Consider the following 19,677-nt stretch of genomic DNA (forward strand, 5'->3'; position numbering starts at 1 on the left):
TATTCCTGGTTGAATACAACCTATACATTCCTATATAACCATTGTTTATCCTGGTCCCTAAGCCGGAAATGTCCATCCTTATCCTTTCCTCTTTTCCCTTTTTAAAATTCCTACTCTTAGTTTAAGGTTTAGCTTGGGTTTAGCTTAAGGCTCAGCTTAAGGGCCACCTCCCTCTTGAAGACTTCCTCTGTCTTCACATTAATCACTCCTTTTTCCCTTCCTGTTTAACTTACAATCTAGCTCTTATTTTACTCTGCCTTACATTTTATGGGGTTTTTAATATATGGCTGTTTCTTCCACTAGAGCAAAGTTCTATGCAATCAGAAAGAATTTTTTTTTTGTTTCTTTAAAACATGGATATTTTGATATGTAATCTAGGTTCATCAAAGAAAATTTGGAAAATATAGACTTGTAAAGAGAAAAAGAAAAACTCTTATATCCCCATCATTAAAAAATAATCACTGTTAACTGTGAATCTATTCATTTAAACTTTTGTCTTGCATTTGTACAAACGTGACTTTTCATAAATGGGATTTATACAGTATACCATGCGTCACTTAACAATGGGAATATACATTCTGAGAAATATGTCGTTAAGCGATTTCGTTGTTGTGTGAACGTCATATAGAGTGTACTTATGCATACCCAGATGGTCTAGCCTACTACACCCCTAGGCTATATGGTACTCATCTTATGGGACCACCGTCACATATGTGGTCCATCATTGACTGAAACATCATTATACGTTGCATGACTGTATACTGGTTTATAACTTAATCATGTATTTATTGCCATGCAGAGAAAATTTTTTATCATGTTTAATAGCTACATAGTATTCCGCTCTGTGGGTATGCAAAATTTATTTACCTCGTCTTCTACTGTTGGGCATTTAAGTTATTTTCAATAGTTTGCGCTTATGTAAACATATTTTTACAAATAAAATTAGTCCTTGTATCCAAGGCTATTTACATTCTAAAAGTTTTGATTACATTGTGCCAAATTGCCCCAGAAAGGTTATACCAGTAAGGGTCTTTTAAAGTAATAATCAGGGGCCAGCCCAGTGGCGCAGTGGTTAAGTGCACACGTTCTGCTTTGGCGGCCCTGTGTTCACCGGTTCGGATCCCGGGTGTGGACATGGCATCGCTTGGCAAGCCATGCTGTGGCAGGCGTCCCACGTATAAAGTGGAGGAAGATGGGCACGGATGTTAGCTCAGGGCCAGCCTTCCTCAGCAAAAAGAGGAAGATTGGCAGCAGATGTTAGCTCAGGGCTAATCTTCCTCAAAAACAACAACAACAAAAATAAGTTAATAAGTAAAGTAATAATAGATACTATTTAATGCATCTTTACACTCTGCATACTTTCCATTTTTACATCTTTACACTGATCACGTAGCCATAGGTTTTATTCCTGTAATCAGATGAGGAAACTGAAGATCAAGGAGTTAAGTAACTGTCTAATAAGGTCACATAGTTGGTGAGAAGTGGAACTGGGATTCAGACTCAGGTTTGACTCCAGTATTTTTTCCAGTGTATTATGCTGCGTCCTTATATAAAATTGGGTTTCCCCCCAAAATTCAGGCAGACCAACATTTGAATTTAAACATTGCTGAGTCTGTCCCCTTTATCTCACGGAAGTCAGCCTTCACCTCCCTTCTGGGGTGGTGTGTGCATGTGTGTGAGTGGGGTAAGGGCAGCTGTGCCATTTCTTGAGTGACTTTCTGCTCTTTACTGTGAGGTTATGCATTCGTCACAGGTCTGTGAGCTGCCCTAATGAGGGTGGTTCCCTAGCCTAGAATAATCAATAGAACAAAAACCCTATTGTGCCTTTTCCACTGTAGCTGAGACCTCCTACTTGGAAAAGGTCTAGGATCAGAGGTCTGCAAAGTGTCAGATACCACACCTGAGTCTTCTTTGTAGGTCATACTTATTCTAGAATGCAGTGGTATTGTCCAGACACGTGCACCACCTAGATTGCTTCTGAAAGGGCTGTGGTCCAACAGTGTCTGATGGATGGAAACAAACATGTCAGAAGGTTCAGAGAGGCTGCAGCGTTAGCATTGTTTTGAGGCTACCAGTATATATATTTTTAAAACATGCAAAAGAAGGGGGGGTGTCCTGAAATTTTGTTTTTCTTAGTGTTTACATTTAACAAACTAATGTTTTAAACAAAAATATATATTACAATGTAGTTGGGCTAGTCACAGAATAATTACAGGATTTTAAAAATATATATTAATTTGTGGTGTACTGTCTGAAGTGTGCCCCAGAAATAGAACACAGATCTACTGAAAGTTGTGTGGTAAATATTTTCTTCCAGTCTGTCAGTAACTACCTGTGTAGACTTTTGGGGGAAAAAACACCAAAACTCTTGGAGGCCCCTCTTGAATGGGAGGCCCAGGATACATGCCATCCCTACCCCTAGCTTCACCATGGGTTAGGGCCAGATTACTCTCACTAGACATATGCAAATACAGTCATCCCTCATCTCCATGGGGGTTGATTCCAGGGCCGACCCCTCCCTCCCCCACTGCCTGCAGGATGCTTAAGTCCCTTATATAAATGGCGTAGTGCAATGACCACAGTAGGACCCCCGGTATCCACAGGTTTTACGTTGACTACACAATATGAGACTCATTTAAGTGTCATCCTAAGACAACATCAAATGAGGACATAAAACCCAGGTTATGAGGACATCTGAAACCACAGGAGAGGGCCTCTTCTCTGAAGTGAAGAGACAAATTGACCATCATCTGTGGGCTGTGATATGTGTGTGCGTGCACATGTATACATATCCACATACATCATGAAGGCAGAGCTTTTGTCTTTTGTTCACTCCAGCACCTTAGAACAATGTCTGATACATATTAGGTGCTCAGTTGACACTTTTTGAATAAATGAATGCATGCGTGAACACTCAGGTAACAATACATTTTCTTTTTCAAAAAGATACTGAAATTTTCTAGTTTTAAAAAGAAGATAGGAATAAAATCCTTTTCAAAGGAAGGTAAGGGAAATAGGTGAGAAATTGTTATTGTTACCTTGTATTGAGCTGTTGTATCATCAAATGCAGTGGTTCTCTGGTTTTCGGGGCACAGACATCACTTGGCAGGCCTGTTAAAACCCAGTGCCGCTCTCCACTCACAGAGCTCTTCGTTCTGAAGCGAGGTCTGCCCTTGGGGATCCTAACAAGTTCCCAGAGGATGCTGAAGCTGCCGGTCTGGCACTGCACTTTGAGAATCTCTGATAGCAATAAATTCTCGCCCAAAAAAGTTTAGGTGTTATTTCCATTTAGCAGTTTAGGACACTGACTCAGGGAGGTCAAACAAGAACCCGTCAAGGTTAAACAGCTAATAAATGGTAGAGCTGGAGTTCACACTCAGGTCTATCTGAAATCAAGGCCTACAGCTCTCCCCACTGTACTGGGAGGGGTGAGAGGTGAGGAAGGTGGAATATCAGAGTCTAGGAAGAGAAAGACAAATTAAGCAGGGAGGGAGCTGGGAAAGGTGGAAGAGCGCTGAGTCAGTTTGCCTGGGGGTGTTGGGGGAGGGGAGGAACGACAGGGAGTGGGAAGTGGGTCTAGAGGCTTTCTTGGAAAGATGGAGACCCTCTTCCTAGAGCCTGCTCACCCTCAGGCGTCGCTGAAGCTTGGGGCTTTAAGTCAATTACTCCCGCCTTTGGAATGCTGATCAGCTCTCCAGCCAGTTAGAAGAGTCCTTTTGCATTCAGAAATCTCTGCTCCTTTATTGTCAAACTTCAGAGTTTACCTTTGGAATTAAGGTTTATTTTCCTTAGGTTTTAGGAATTAGCTAGCTTTTGAGCCTTGGAAGAGTCAGGTTCCTTAACTAACTACTGAACGAAGTTCTCCCTTTGGCATTCAAAACTTTTATCAATGTTATTTGTGCAATCAAGACTTTATTAATGCCCAAAGGGTACATTTGGAAGTGGTATTTATTTTATAATGTTCCGCTTCTCCACTACCCTCAGACTCCCAGTCTGTTTTTTTAAAATTGATTTGCCTAGCTAGTTCTTATGGGAGAATATATCATGAGCATCAAAAAAAGACATTGAAATCCTTCTAGAATACCTGGGCTCCCAGCTTTCTGCTGGGCACAGCCTCTCAGCTGCTCCACATTCTAAGGCTTCTGACCAGAACATCGCGAGCCAGAGAAAAGGGATGAAGAGAAGCATTTATTGAAGGTGCCGGTGGCCAGAGCTGTGTGTAGACAACAGAATCCCCTCTTCTTAAGGAAAATTAACTTGAGGGCTGCTGTCTTCTCTCAAACCAGAGGGAGCCCTGTGCTCTTGGGGGCAGAAGGCGAGGGGAGTGAGTGATGCTCAACTTGTAAGCCCAATTGAAACTTAGAATATTGGTTAGAGCTGAAGCGGGCCTAGAGCTTATCAAGCGAATCAGCCTTACCATTTCACAGTTGAGGAAACTGAAGCCCAAGAGGGGAGGTGACTTGTCCAGGGTCACGCAGTTCGGGGTAGGGCCTGTCTTCTGAGTGATTTCCACTCAGATGCTCTTTTTGCTGCACCCGGCCAGTTACAACCACCTGTGGCTCAAGAAGAGCTTAGGACCAAGTGATTTTTACAAGGATTTCAAACTAGGCTGTCATCCTTTAGGCTATCTGGAATGTTGACATTGCCCAGAGTAGGCGTCTTTCCCTTAGGATTCTAATTGTTCAAGATCCCCTAGGTCCTCTGAACAGAGGAGGCCCCAGTGTTGATATTGCCCTTTCCTTACCCCAAGCCTTTGATCCTGCTTCTTCCACCTGCTCTCTACCTGAGAGCTAGGCCATCGCAGGTAGAAAAATCCCTAAACCATGTTATTTTGATTTCTTAAAACAAAGAGAGTACTAAATGCTCAACTTTCATGGAACGCATGAAGGAGAGATTGAAGAATGACTACGTGGTGCGTCAATGGATCCTCTGGGTCCTTGCTATCCTGTAAATCTGTGGCACAGACCAGTGGTCCCAGATTTTTAGATTTCATGGGCCAAATTTCCCTCCAATTCTTCGGAACCTACATGAGGTTGACAACTTGTTTTGCCATGTAAGAACATTTTTTAAAAACCAACGCTGTCTACTACCATTACCATTTTTTTTATTGGGGTAAATATACATAACATAAAATTGGCCATTTTTAAGTGTACAGTTCGATGGCATTAAGTATATTCACACTTGTGCAGCCATCACCACCATCCATCTCCAGAGCTTTTCTTCACCTTCCCCGACTGAAACTCAGTACCCTTTAAACGCTAACTCCCCATTCTCCCCTCCCCGAGCCCCTGGCAACCAATTTTCTACACCATTTCTTTTTTTTTTTTTTTAAGATTGGCACCTGAACTAACTGTTGCCAATCTTTTTTCTTCCTGCTTTTTTTCTCCCCAAATCCCCAGTACGTAGTTGCATATTTTTTAGTTGTGAGTCCTTCTAGTTGTGGCATGTGGGACGCCGCCTCAGCATGGCCTGATGAGTGGTGCCATGTCCATGCCCAGGATTCGAACCAGTGAAACCCTGGGCCGCTGAAGCAGAGCGCACCAACTTAACTACTTGGCCACAGGGCCGGGGGCGGCTGCTACATCATTTCATTTTAAAAGGATGCTTATTGATTTTATTCTCATAATGTAAAAATAAGGGGCATTTCTTTAACATTGAAAAAAAATTAACTTTATGAGGAGCCCATTCCTTTCCCCACTGCAGTGGGCAGGGACACTCCTTGCCCAGGGCTCTGTGACCCAGACCCACCATTGCATCAATGGGACTGGACAGGTAGGGGAGATGGCAGGCATGTTGGGGTGCTGAGAGCTCTGGTGAGTTGTGCTCTTAAGCACCCTTTGAGGTTTGGGGGGCCCAAAGGCAAATTCCAAAACAGCTGAGCCCTCTGCTAATTCATCAGCAAGTTTAGGGGAGCGGCAACTTTTTCCTGCCCAGCTGCTGGTGTTTCCTTCCCCAACAGCTCTGCTGAGCATGGGGGAGGGGGCGCCCAGAGGCCCTAGTGGGGGTGGGGTGGGGGGAGGGCAGTGCATTCTTTCCTTTAAGGAACCTGACCGGACTTTAAGGTCAGAGCGCAGCGGAGTGGGAGCTGCGGGGGCACCTCCTCGCTGTTGATTCATCTCCCTCTCCTCCCTCCCCCACTCTTAATGATCTTTCCATTACAGAACCCAGACCAGGAAGTGCATGACAGGTCGCAGCTGCAGACACATGGCTGGGAGGCCTGGGCTCCGGGCCAGTGGTGGGAGGGTCTGAGCTCCCCTTCTAGCAGCGGGACCCCTACACGCGCACACACACACACAAGCACGCACGCGTGCGTGCACACACATACACCGCTTCAGCTAGTTGCCCAGCTTTTCCCTTACAACTTAGAGGAAGGTGTCATCCCTCTGTGTTCGAACGGTTGGTGGTCACTTGTACTTTTGCCTTGAGTTTAGGAAGCGCTTTTTAGTAAAGGCAGGAGAAGACCGTCAGCTGAGTGTCTAGACCCGCTCAGCTTACAGCCCACATAGTGGTCCTTACTGGGTTCTTTGGGGAAGGTTTTCCTCTTTGAACAGAGGCTCTCTAGGTCCTTTCTGCAAAATAGGACTCGCCACCGTGGCTTCAGAAGCCTCCCGTGTGTCCAGGGGAGTTGCTGGGCAGTCTTATACCTCTGAAACCATCAGCTTTCCTCCTTATGATTCTGTCAAAAATCTCAGGTTCAAAACCTGTTTTGGGTGGAGGCCTAGATGCAAGAGCACGGCTTTGCAAACACAGAGACCTGGGTTCAAATCGTAATGAGTGGGTAGGGAGAGCCTCCTTCCCTTTTCCGTCTTTACTGGGGCCGTCTCCTTCCACATACATGTTTGCTCAGGAAATGTTAATTTACCCTAAACTGTGTCCTAGGGGGGCACTTGTCACACAGGAGTTTCTGTCTTCACTGCCAGCTGTGTTCTTGGCTTTCTTCCCTGAATCTGCCAAGGCCGGATTCCCCTGGTGCCAAATGTGGAACGGTGGCACGAACTTCTAGGAACTGGGAGCTCAGACCACCCTTGCCCGCGGCAGCAGTGCATCCATCTTGGGTATCTTCCTGGGCGAGGGGCTCGGCGCTTCCTGCTCGTCTTCCGTGACCTTTCCTCTCCCCTGAGCACCTCTGCCTTCCTGGGCAGGTAGGCGGAGAGAAGCAGGGTGTCTGGGAACAGTTTCGGGAAACGGGTGTAGGAAGAGGTTTCTTTTGCCTCTGTCCATAGGGTGTCAGTAAACAGTTGGGGTGAGAGCTTTTGCTGGGGAGAGAGAAGGGAAATTTCTTTTAAGACAACTCCTGGGCGCATTCCTTTGTTAATCACTTAATTACAGCCCTTCTCCAGGCCTGAGCAGGCTCTCCCCGTGGTGGGAGGCAATGGGGAGGTGGGGGACCTGGTGCTGATCAGGGCCACCATCCCCGGGTGGGAAAAAGTACAGGTATGGAGGAGCAGCCAGTAGAAGCAGGCACAGGGGCTTGAACCCCAGGCTCCAGTGTGACGCTGTGCTGCCCTCGCAACATCTGTTTGAAGGTTTACACCAAACTCGGCCCGCGTGCGCTCTCAGCCTGGCTCTCCTGAGAGGGGTGCTGCGTGCCTGGGCCTCCTCCTGCCCTGCTCCTCACGAGCTCCTTTTGGGGGGTCTTGGGCCAGGCACAGGGCCCTGGCTGTGGCTTGGGCCAGCGCAGGCGGCTCTGCACTAAATTACAGTGACGAGGTGAGACACACAAAAGACCGAAATCTTTTTTTAATAAAAACAAAACAAAACTCGGGCCCGAGCCCCTGGGCTGGTGAATGGCGATGGCTTCCTGTCAGGATTAGCCGGGCTGCCTGGGCAGTGTGCACTGCCTTTCTCCTCAGGAAATACCTTTAGTGAGCCCCGGTGGGGTCCCCATGGCAACGCGCAAGGGGACCTGCTGACAGAGGCCATTCAGCCCGCCATTGTTCCTCAGCCCCTTTGTCGGGAGCTGTATTGCTGCCCCTCTGGCAAACACAGCAGTTTGCACTGTTTTGTCAGGCTGAATGTGGGGTTTTTACATTTTAATGGGCTCTTCTGGCAGTTGTCCATTTGCATGCAAAATGGTCCTTCTTACTTCTTTCCCTTTTTCTATTTAAAAAAACTCTACCCTCCAAATCCCCTGGGTCCGGGGACTGGTGACTGCCGCCGTATCTGGGTGTCAGACCCCACTAATTGACTTGGGGCTCCTGTCTCCCCTACCACACATGGCACATACCTGTGCTCCCCATTTCCGCAGCTTGCCCCGTATCTTGGTACATCGTGGGTTCAGAGAATCACGTATCATTAGGGCTTCCTCTCTGGGCCCCAATCCTTGCTTGGTAATAGTTGTTCCCCAGGATTTTGGTGAGATCCCCCTCTGGCCTGGCCTGGCCTTGCCAAACTAAGTTTTCAGTTCCATTTCAAAGCCAAAATAACTTAAGAAAAAACCTCTGCAGAGGGCTCCTGGAGCCCTGCTGTGCTGTTCTGTGTTCCTTTTAAGTTGTTTTTAATGCCACCCCGAGTTCCTCCCCCACCCACAATTGCTCCCTCATTTATCTCTGGGGAGTTTGTACCAAGACTGTAAACATTCCTGGACCACCAGTTCCCCTCCGTTACTGAAGAGGGTGGCCACTCTCCCCTAATTTTCTTAACCCAGAAATCCAAAATCAAAAACATTTCGTAGGGATGACAGAAATCGCGACCCTGAGACATCTGCCTGGATTGTGTCGGGGGCCAGTTATTCCAGTCCTGCGCCCTTTGGAGTGTAGAATGTAGATGACACCGCTCCTGACCTGAGAGGGCAGACAGGACATATACTTACGGACCAAGCCACAGCCAAGCAGCATGAATAAGTGCAGGATAAAGCCATGAACGTTTGTAAGTCACACTAAGAATGGGATGAAGAAGGTAGTTGGAGAATGAGTTTTAATGTCTAGGGAAGTGATGGGGAGATGGGAGGAGAAGGGCATTGTAGGAGAAAGCAAAATAAAAGGGGCAGGCAGGGTATTGGCTCAGCTGAAGAGGCGGAGCTGGGAGACTGGACCGCTGAGGTGGGGGAAGGGAGGTAGTGCAGAGTCTCCAGGTTCTGGAGGAGTAGGAAATAAATAGAGGCCCTCAGGAGTGTGAGGGCATGGGGTAGATGCAGAGTGCCTGTGCAGAGCCGGCAGGGCTTGAGAGCTCAGACGGTCTGAGGATGTGCCGTCAGGAGAGCTGGCTGAGGGGAAAGGTTTTTGAGCCCCTTTGCCCAATGTTTTTAATCTTCTCAGTGGAGTCAGGCAGGGGTCATCAGAGGTCATCAACTCAGCTGTAAGCTGTAATCAAGAGTGAGGGGCTTGGGACAGGAGAAGGTGTCAGGTGACTGATCCAGGATTGAGCCAGGGACACGGAGAGAGGGAGGGGCTGTGCTGTCTACCTGTGGCCAGGGCAGAGCTGTATGTACCTCTTACCTTGAGTGGGTCACTTCTCATCGTCCCCTGTGCTGGGTGAGAAGTGAGATGCTCTGGAGGGGCCCAGCAGACCCAGCATCCAGAGCCAATGCTGACCCGTTTTGTGACTGGGAGGAGTCCATCAACTTTCATTTTCTCGTATTTAGATGAGAATGAACATAAATAACATGAACATGAATGAACATGCCTTGTAGAGTTCCAAGTCCTATACCAAAATGGGGTGTTGTTATGAGTCCTGTGCCTGCTGCTATCACAGCGCCCCCCCCCCCCACCTGCCAGATGTGCACCGTCATACCCGCTTGACTTTCAACGGTAGATGAGCATGCATGGGAAAGTGCACTTACAAATTAAAAGCACTAAATTATCAGGCTGTGGGGCTGGGGGAAAGAGAAAGGGAGGGTAAGGCCAAAACAACCAATTTCAGAATCTCACGCGATGAGGTGGGAGACATGGGTGCCATTGGATGGGATCAAGGGGCTGGACAGAGAGGGTTTCAGTCACTTTTTGGGAGTCAAAGATTGTGAAGACAGCGAGGGTACAGGCTGTGTTTCAAAGCGGTAGACCTGGCTCTGGATGTGTGTGGATTCCGGAGAGCCAGGCCACCTGGGTTTGAGTCCCAGCTCAGCTACTCACTAACTAGGTGGGCTGTCTTAGACAAATACAAACCTCTTTGTGCCTCAGTGTCATAGTGCCTGCTTCACAGGGTTGTTGTGAACCAGTTGTGCTCAACATACGGTAAGCTTCTGAGTCCGTTAGGGTGGAGATAATAATAGTGTCAACCTCATAGCATTGCTGTGAGGACTAAATGATAGTCTGTGTTAAAAGCTTTCACAATGTATGGGATATTAGTAAGCATGCTGTAAATATTGGCCAATATTAGTATTACCGTTTTCAGAGTTGTTTAAGGATCCCAAGATAATATATGGGAAGGCACATGGTAATTTGCAAAGTGCTATGCAAATATGTTGTTATTCTGCACCAGGTTCATGTTAAGTTGTGGGGTTTGGGGATGGATAACTTCCAGACCAAATTGGCTCTTATGGGACCGGGGCTGGTAAGTGGTATTTCAAAATACATTTTCAGGTATATTTGTCCATGGGGCATGAAAGGCCAGCATTCATCATCTCTGCAGAGAAATGTGTTCCCTGGGACTCTGTTAGTGGTTCTGTTCTAGTCCACGCCTTTCAAGTTGAAATCATTATTTTTTTGCTATTTTCTACCATGAACCTTCTGTTCCAAGCAGGCCATACAGACTGACCTCATCTCCCACTCCCCTTCATCCCAAGGCACGACCCTGCTATAAGTACCTCATCCTTTTCTGCTCCCTCCAAAGTTTTCAGTCGCAACCTAAATCCTTATTTGCTTCCCCCCCTTTTTCTACCATTGTGTCCAGACTCTGCCGTGAATCCTGCTACCTGCTCCGACCACCGGTACTTTTAAGTTCTGTAACGGCAGAGCCTGTGTTGGATTCTCATATTCTTCAGTTGCCTCATGTCATAGTGTTTTGTACACGTTAAGGTGTTATGTAAATCTCATCACCCTGGTTAGGGCAAGGCATAGGTTTTCTGCTCCTCTGTTTAGTCCATTTCTTCTCCTCGCGCAGTAACAAGAGTTCACGGAGGCACCTAATGATAGCTGTTTTGAAGAAAGCTCCCTGTCTTCTCCTTGGATTTTGGGAACTCGGGGTCTCATCTCCTTATAAGAATGACAAGGTTCATATGGTTTAGGCCTCCTCAGGGCTCCAGTCCCCTGCCCTATACAATGCCCAGGGCTGGCGGAAGACTCAGAGATTTATAATCAAGAACTTGGATCTGATGTGATGTACCCAGGACCGAACTGCCTGCTACATGACAGTGGCAGGTTTCTGGCCAGTCCTGCCATACCTTCTGTTGGCTTTTTGGGAATTACAACACCCTGGTATTTTAGAGACAAGTAGGAAGGGAGAGGGACTCAGTAAGACTCCATTAACATTGGTCATGTTCCTAGACCTGAGAGCACCATGGGAAACAGTGCCCCTCACCTCTCTGTCTTTCTAGCTGCTTCCTTGTGGATTACTAAAAAGTGTGGGTCCCCGATCTGCTCCTAGTTTCCCCTGGGGGATTAAAGAGGCTCTGTCAGAGAAGCAGGATGGGATTGTTGATTGGTGTATGAATCCCTTTCTCTCCCACCAAATTGGGTACCAGATCCAGCCTGCACAGCCTTCCGTGGTCCACCTGCCGTGTGCACCATGCTGGGAACCTGCCTCAGGACCAGAGACCTCAGTCTCAGATTCAGGCAGCTAAGCAGGAGCCTTTGTGCTCCTGTTTTCTGGAGAGTTGGCCAAGGTGTTGGCAGCCTTAGTCCTCTGTGGACGTTCAAGTCAAGCCCTAACTCTAACCTTCCCGCTCTTGCGGATGGTAGTAGTGACTCTGTGCTGTGGGCATCAGAGCACAACGCGCCATTTTTCCACAATGCACTCTGAATACATTGCACCTAGGGCCTGTGAGAGTGAATGCTGTAATTTGACTCATGCCGAACATTTTCAGCCTCAGGCTAGGTCACCACAGAATCCAGATACCAGATGTCCTTAGTCTCCATTTCTACCTCATCTCTCAGGATACAAGATACATAAAGTAAATATTTTGGTTTGCCGCTTCCCTCGTAGCATCTCCATTCCAATTAATCAGGTTCTCCAAGAGACAGAACATTGGTTTCAAGTGGCTGAGCAATAAACTGGCTTTCTTTTCTTCCTCTTTCATTGCCAGCTCAATAAAGGTGTCAGTTAGCTCCTTTTCTTGCTAACTGACACCTAACAACTAGTGTGGTCTGGCCTGTTGGTTTTGATCAGAGAAAGGCCAGCTCAGAGGAGGTGAAACCACAGCTATAAGGGCATTTCTAATGAGGACATAAATGGGGGACACTGAAAAGTCCAAAAGAGATTGAAGAGTAGAGCCAGCCCTGATGGCCTAGTGCATAAAGTTTGATGTGGTCCACGTCTGCAGCCCAGGCTCAGAACCACACCACTCTTCAGTAGCCATGCTCTGGTGGTGGCTCACATAGAAGGACTAGAAGGACTTATGACTAGAATATACAACTACGTACTGGGGCTTTGGGGAGAAAAAAAAAGAGAGAGAGAAATATTGGCAACAGATGTTAGCTCAGGGTGAATCTTTCCCAGCAAAAAAATTAAAAATATAAAAAAGAAAAAAAGAGAATGAAGAGTAGTGGCTTGATTGTTGCAGGCTACCAGTGAGCAGCGATATCCTCGCATCAGCCAGCTTACATCGGACTCCCCAAGGCCAGGACCTCTATTCAGGGTAGTGATGCAGACAGGCAGGACCTAGTAAACCAGCAAGTGGTTGGTTACCTCTCCATCACCTCCTGGAAGAAAGTGGCATTATCCCTGCTTCGTAAATGGAGCCTTCAACACATATCCAAGAGCCCTGTTAGCCACGAAAAAATTCACTATAAGCCAGGAGCCATAGGGTGATTTTTGGTTCCTCTGAAGATTAGCCTTTGCCAGATGCTAAATTCAGTTCAAGACCTATTGAATATTTTCAGTGTTTCTGACATCGTTAGCACTGTGGGAAAATTGTAGGCAATTCTGCTCTGAGTTGCTTGCTATTCCTTAGGCGAGGCAAGACAGGGACGCTTTTGACAGGAAACAGTACACCCACATGTCCATCAACCAATGAATGGATAAATAAATCTGGTATATCCATACAATGGAATACTATTCAGCCATTAAAAGGAGTGAAGTAATGAGACATGTGACAGCATGGAAGAACCTTGAAAACATTATGCTAAATGAAAGAAGCCGGTCACAAAAGACCATACAGTATATGATTCCATTGATATGAAATATCCAGTATAGGCAAATCTATAGAGACAGAAAGCAAATCAGTGGTTGCCTGGACTGAGGGGAGGGAAAGAGGGTGGCGGATGATGGCTAATGTGTATGTGGTTTCTTTTGGGGGTGATAAAAATGTTCTAAAGTTAGATTGTGGTCATGGTTGCATAACTCTGAATATACTAAAAAACACTGAATTATATATTGTACATGGGTGAATTTTATGGCATGTGAATTGTATCTGAATAAAGAGGTTAAAGAAAGAAACAATACAAGATGGTATGTGAGGGTGAATTTGTGTGGTTCAGTCAGTAGCTGTTTTGCATAAAATTAGAGTAAAGACACTAGTGCCGAGAGAAGGCTTCCTGGACGTCTTGATGGTGCACTTTGAGACATGCAGGGTAGGACGACTCCAGAGAGATGGCTGACAGTCTTGAGCAGAAGTGTGTTTTGTTGTGGGGGGAGAATGCAATTGTTGTGGAGAACAGCCAGACTTGGAGTGGAAGGTAGAAGAAGGTTACATGGAGGGTGGGAACAGATTGTGAGGAGCCTTGATTGCCAAGCAGGGGGTTAGATTTTATCCTCTTCACAGTGTAGGATCTTGAGTAGGAGAATAATGGGACAAAGTGCAGCAAGGCCTGGAGCATCAGGGTGAGTTGCAACTCCAAGGGCAGGGAAAAGAAAGCTGGTTCTTGAGGCTTTTTATATAGATCACATAGAAGAAATTTTTTTTTAAGATTTTATTTTTTTCCTTTTTCTCCCCCAAAGCCCCCTGGTAAATAGTTGTACATTCTTTGTTGTGGGTTCTTCTAGTTGTGGCACGTGGGATGCCGCCTCAGCATGGTTTGATGAGCAGTGCCATGTCCGCGCCCAGGATTCGAACCAGCGAAACACTGGGCTGCCTGCAGCGGAGCAGGAGAACTTAACCACTCGGCCACGGCGCCAGCCCCATCACATAGAAGAATTTTGTTTGCGCATCCTGGTTAGGACGAGTGGGAAGTTATGGATCCAAGTTAGACTCAGCCTGAGCTGGTTGCAGCACAGCCAGGGCCCCTCTGCTGCTTTCTCTGGGGGAAATGCCCAGCAAATGCCCTGTTCTCCTTGCCACCTTTTTGTCTCGGGGATCTGTCAACATAGGCTGTGATGCCAGAGGCTAAGAATTTGAGCGTCCTGAGTTTACTGTTTGACCAGTGGCTGGTACAGATCATGAGCTGCAAAATATTTAATCAGTGAGGTCATTGGAGGGAAATGAGATTTGATCAATAGGAGTGTCTGCTGTTTTCCTTAAGCGTCAAGTCTGAACTGCTTTTCTCCTACCTTCTTTTGGCAAAACCACAAACTATTAAAAATGGAAAGAATAACTTTTTTTAAGACCCACAAAAGCTTATTTTTAATGAGTTGTGTGGTCTGCTCACCTTTGTGGTGTTCCTCTTGACCTGATTCACAAAAATAAATGAGTGCCAGCCTAGTGGTTTCCAGACCCTTTGACAGCAGCACCCCCCTTCTGGTGACTCAATATTTACGCAATATCTGAGACAGAGCCCTTGGATTGAAGTGGGTCAGGACCGTGGCCCTTGAGCCTCATCTGAGGCCCCTCTGAGGAAAATTACTGTTAGTCCCTGCTGCCATCTGATGCCCAGGACACCCATTTCTTCTTTTGTAAGGTTTCTGGCAGAAACTTGTTTGGCACTTCGGAAAGAGTTCCTTAAAATGAGGAAGCTGAGGGACAAAAGGGAGTTTAGAAAGGGAGACAATGAAGAGAGAAGTGTGACTCTGCATATGTCATTATTGCGTTATTCAGCAAGCATTTATTGAGCAACTCTTGTGTACCAGGCGTCCTTCTAGGTGCTGGGGGGTTTAAAGATAAATATGACACGTCCCCACCCTCACAACTCAGTCAAGAAAGGGGACTTTCTTGCAGTGTGACAAGAGTGGTAGGAGGGCACCTGACCCAAACTGGGAGTGAGAAAAGGCTTTGAGGCAGAATTAGCAGCCAGGCTGAGAACTGCAGGGTGAGTGGAGAGAGCCCTGCAGAGCAATGGTGGGGTGAGGGGGTGAGCATGTGTGTTTCAGAGCCTGGTGCGTCAGGGACCTGCAGGGAAACCTGTGTGAGCCTCTGGTGGTGAACCGCTGGTGAGAAAGAAAAAAAGCCCCCAAGGCAGTGGAGACCTAAGTCAGGTGGTGGATGGGAGCTGCAACAAGTGCATTCTTCTGGTAAGGGATGGACAGTTGGCAGAAGATGCTGGGAGCATGTTTGAACATCCTAGGGGGAAATAGAAATTTCCTCCTCATTAGTGAAGAGGGGCATGCTCAGGAGATGGGTAACAGCCCGAGATGGTGGTGTGGCAGCTCCAGGCCTTCTTACTAGAGTGAGTACAGAGTTCCTGGTGGTGAGAGGGATGGACGTGCGAGATCAGATTTTGTAAGCTGGTGAACCACCCGGGGTCTGGAGAAAGAGAGGTGAGGGGGAGTGGATGTGTGTGATAGTGCATTGCTAGAGGAGAGGGGAGAGGAACGTGGGGGGCTTGAGAGGGGAGCCCTGCAGTGGGACGAGGAGAAAGGAGCTTTGTGTGCAGCGGCTTATGCTGCCAGAGCAAGTGTGGGTTTTGTGGCAGCTGCAGGCCGCCGTTCCTAATATAGTCAAAAGCTCCGAAGCCTCTGGCCTGACACCTGTTAGCTGGAGGTTCCCCTGAGCTGACCTCTCCTTGGGCTGTCTCTCCCACATATGCATCTTATGCATCTGACTCACTGGGGGGCCACCCCTCCCTGCTGAATCACTTGAACTGAGAGCCCTGGTTGACAAATTGCCTTCTCTCAACTTGGCCTGGGGCTGCTGGATTTTTGAGGGGTGGAGTTTGTTTAACTGTTATTGGGGAAAGGGGCAAGGCTGACGTAGGCCAAAGGAAATGGGGTGTTTCTCTGGGAAGTGGCCATTCTTGGCAAAGAACTGAGTATGTGGGGAGGGGCACTCTGGACACACAGAAGTCCTGGGGAGGGGCGTCCTTTCCCCCCCAGGATGGAGGGAAATGCAATGTGAACCGCTTAATGCTGCTACAGCTGCTTCCTAACTTTGCCTCTTTCTTCCTTTGACCTTTGGAGGAGTGGGGTAGAGAAGAAGAGATGGGGGTGCCCAGGTAGCCAGCCGTTTCCCGACTGACCCATATTCCAATTCCCACCTCCCCAGCTCTGTAGGCCCTGGGATGTTGCAGCTCAGTGCGGCTAGCGTAATTCCCTTTGTCTCTCTCCTTCTTCCCTCTCCCACTCTTCCTCTCCCATTCCTTGGTTCCTCTTCCCGGCCCTGTGGGTGGCTGCAGCCCAGCCCTGGGGAGCCCCTGTGGAAGTGGAGTCCTTCCTGGTCCACCCTGGTGACCTGCTGCAGCTTCGCTGTCGGCTGCGGGACGATGTCCAGAGCATCAACTGGCTGCGGGACGGGGTACAGCTGGTGGAAAGCAACCGTACCCGCATCACGGGGGAGGAGGTGGAGGTGCGGGATTCCGTGCCCGCTGACTCCGGCCTCTACGCTTGCGTGACCAGCAGCCCCTCAGGCAGCGACACCACCTACTTCTCCGTCAATGTCTCAGGTTGGTAGCAAAGCCCGCCCTCACCCTCTCCCTGGACCCACCTCTCCAAACCTCTCTGCCAGTTTCAAGGGGAGGTGAGCCTCCTCCCCTTCCGTGATCTGCCCCCACTCTGCTTCAGAAACTGCTGCCCACTAACATCGCTCCCTGCCCGCCGCGTGGCTTAGCTCTCAGAGGGGTGACCAGGTGTGCAGGCCCCAGGCCAGAGTTCTGGGGCTTCCAGGATCTACCTCGGAGGTGATGATGGCTGATACTCTTGGGGCAGTAAGTCACTGTGACTTCTCTCCCTCAGTTTGCCCAGGTCTCCAGAGCGCTCCACAGGACTCAGCTCCATCCTGTATTCTCTTGCCATTTGGACTTGGTACTCAGCTTAATGATTAGAGCCCCAGAGTACGTGGTGAGGTCCCTCCTGCGGTGGGGAAGGATCCAGGTGCACCGCCATGTCCACAGCTTTATGGAAAACATCTGCCCTGCAGCTTCCGGAGCAGCGTTAGGGCAGCCAGGGAACCTAGAGCTCTGTGACTTTGGAAATCTGCCACTTTTAGAATGCAACTTTCACAAAACTAGGATTAAGCGAAGTAGAGACGAAATTTTCTTTATGCCATTTGTGCATCCCGGGGTGTGGGCTTGGCAGCTCCTCCCCTCAGGCGTGATTTAGGACCTGCCCCTAACTGAGGGACTTGCCTCCTCTATTTCCCTCCAGACCCCCAAAAGCACTAGGAAGGACTGGGAGAACGCCTGGCATGAACCCTGATTGGTGACCACGTGTGTGTCAAGCCTCCTCTTAAAAAGGGTGGATACTTTTGGGGAGACGTGTTGACAGCTGCAGACTCTGTGATGGTCTCCCTATCTGCTCTGGTTAAGAAGGGCAGCTCCCAAACCTTAGCAGACACGTGCTAGAAAAATTCTGGCTGACAGTTGTTCAGCTCATGGCTTTGGAAACAGTTTCTGGCCGCAGTGTGTTTGGCCAAAGGTTGGCAGTCCAAAGAAGGATGCAGGTTCCCTGGGTGCTGGTTAAGACCCAGCGCATCCGGGTGGTACCATGAGAGAGCCAGTGAATGCAGGGAGGAATTAAAGATGACCCACTGCCCCTGATGGAACTGCCTGGTGTAAAAGCTTCTGGGCAGAGAGGGCCAGTGCATTGGGTTGGAGAAGGAAGAGGACAAGCACAGAGCATGCAGTTCCTAAATAAACCATTTCTATCCCACAGAGACAGTCACTGAGGGAGGAATGGGACTGGGAGTCAGTATGGGGAGGAGTGTCTGCATTCATCTATCACTGGACTGGCCTTGATGTTCATGGGGTGGCTGTTGATACGGATGGAAATGTAGAGAGCCCCTTATCCCTTGAAGGGACCTCAGTGCCCCCTTCTCCTTCCCATAGATGCTCTCCCTTCCTCGGAGGACGACGATGATGATGATGACTCCTCTTCAGAGGAGAAGGAGACAGATAACACCAAACCAAACCGTATGCGTGAGACGCTGTTTCCTACCTTACTGCCCTTGGGCCTGGGCGTTGGGTTTGAGTGGGAAGGGGGAGGCTTGGAGAATGGGAGGAGGAGCGGGCAGGTGAGGTCATGATGCTTGGCCATGGGATCCTTCAGACATCTGGATGAGTGCAGGCATCCTTCACAGGTGTTGGGCAGGTGGGCGAGGTGCCTCCAGGCCCTGGCCTGGGCCCTCACTCTTGAGCCTGACCAGCCCCCCTGCCTGTCTCTCTTGGCTTTCCCTGGGCAGCCGTGGCTCCATATTGGACGTCCCCGGAAAAGATGGAAAAGAAATTGCATGCAGTGCCAGCTGCTAAGACAGTGAAGTTCAAGTGCCCTTCCAGTGGGACTCCTAACCCTACACTGCGCTGGCTGAAAAATGGCAAAGAATTCAAACCTGACCACAGGATCGGAGGCTACAAGGTACGTGTATATGTGAAAGTTAGAGTAAGAGGAACAGGACAGGGTGACTTAGAAAATCCTCATTGTGCGCCGTTAATTGTTTTAAATAATGCTTTCTAAAAGTAATAATATAAAATATAAATATATATTTTATATAATTTTATAATATAAAATATAAAAATAATAAAAGTAATGCATTTTAGAAAATTTTGAAATACAAAAAAAGTGCAAATAATGTGAAATTTTTTTCAGTCTTTTTTATATGTATGTGGTTTTTACATAGTCGATCACATTGTATATATAATTTCTTGTCAGTCCTTAACATTAAAACATGAGTCTTTTGCCAAGCGTTTGAAAGATAATTTTTCATGGCTGCATAATATTCTATTATCTCAATGTCCCATAATTTAATAAACAATTTGGGGATATTAGTTATTTTCTAATTTTTCACTATTTTCAAATAATGTTGCCATGAATATCTGTGTACTCAAATCTCTGTCAGCATTTTTAAACATTCTTCCTTAGGAAACATTGCTAGAAGTGAAGTTACTGGATCTAAGTATAAGCATTTTTTAAGCCTTTGATGAGTATTACTTAATTTTTTTCCCCCTGGTAATTAGGTAATTTTGTTCATTCATTTACCTATTCATTTATTACCTGGCCATTTCTTGAACACATCTTTCCAGGAAGTATACTAGGCAGTAGAGTTCAAAGTACAACAGGATGACATAAAATCTCACTGTGCTGTTTGCTCTAAGGGAGGATGATGTGGGTAATGAGTTGGGGTGTGATTTTATCATGATAACAATTACTTTCTTAAAAGGGAAAATTAATTTGCCCTCCCTTGGCAGAATATGGGAATGACAAGCTCACTATACCTTTGCCAACAAATTTGATAGATGAAAGTATCTCATTGTTCTCTTGTGTGTTATTTTGCTTATTAAC

The 19,677-nt window shown here is 47.4% G+C and overlaps 1 protein-coding gene across 15 annotated transcripts in view; it reads left to right on the forward strand.

Annotated features, from left to right (window-relative positions):
* FGFR1 (fibroblast growth factor receptor 1) overlaps positions 1-19,677 on the forward strand; it is a 48,105-nt gene that overhangs the window by 15,176 nt on the left and 13,252 nt on the right. For 4 of the 15 annotated variants that reach the window (XM_070598860.1, XM_070598863.1, XM_070598864.1 and 1 more), the window contains exons 3-5: positions 16,581-16,847; positions 18,228-18,317; positions 18,581-18,753. In XM_070598860.1, the coding sequence (XP_070454961.1) occupies positions 16,581-16,847; positions 18,228-18,317; positions 18,581-18,753 (530 nt within the window). The remainder of the gene's footprint in view (positions 1-16,580; positions 16,848-18,227; positions 18,318-18,580; positions 18,754-19,677) is intronic. The other 11 variants (XM_070598869.1, XM_070598874.1, XM_070598875.1 and 8 more) reach the window with 3 other exon arrangements.

Source organism: Equus przewalskii, chromosome 28 (genome assembly GCF_037783145.1).
Source record: "Equus przewalskii isolate Varuska chromosome 28, EquPr2, whole genome shotgun sequence".
Classification (NCBI taxonomy): Eukaryota; Metazoa; Chordata; class Mammalia; order Perissodactyla; family Equidae; genus Equus; species Equus przewalskii.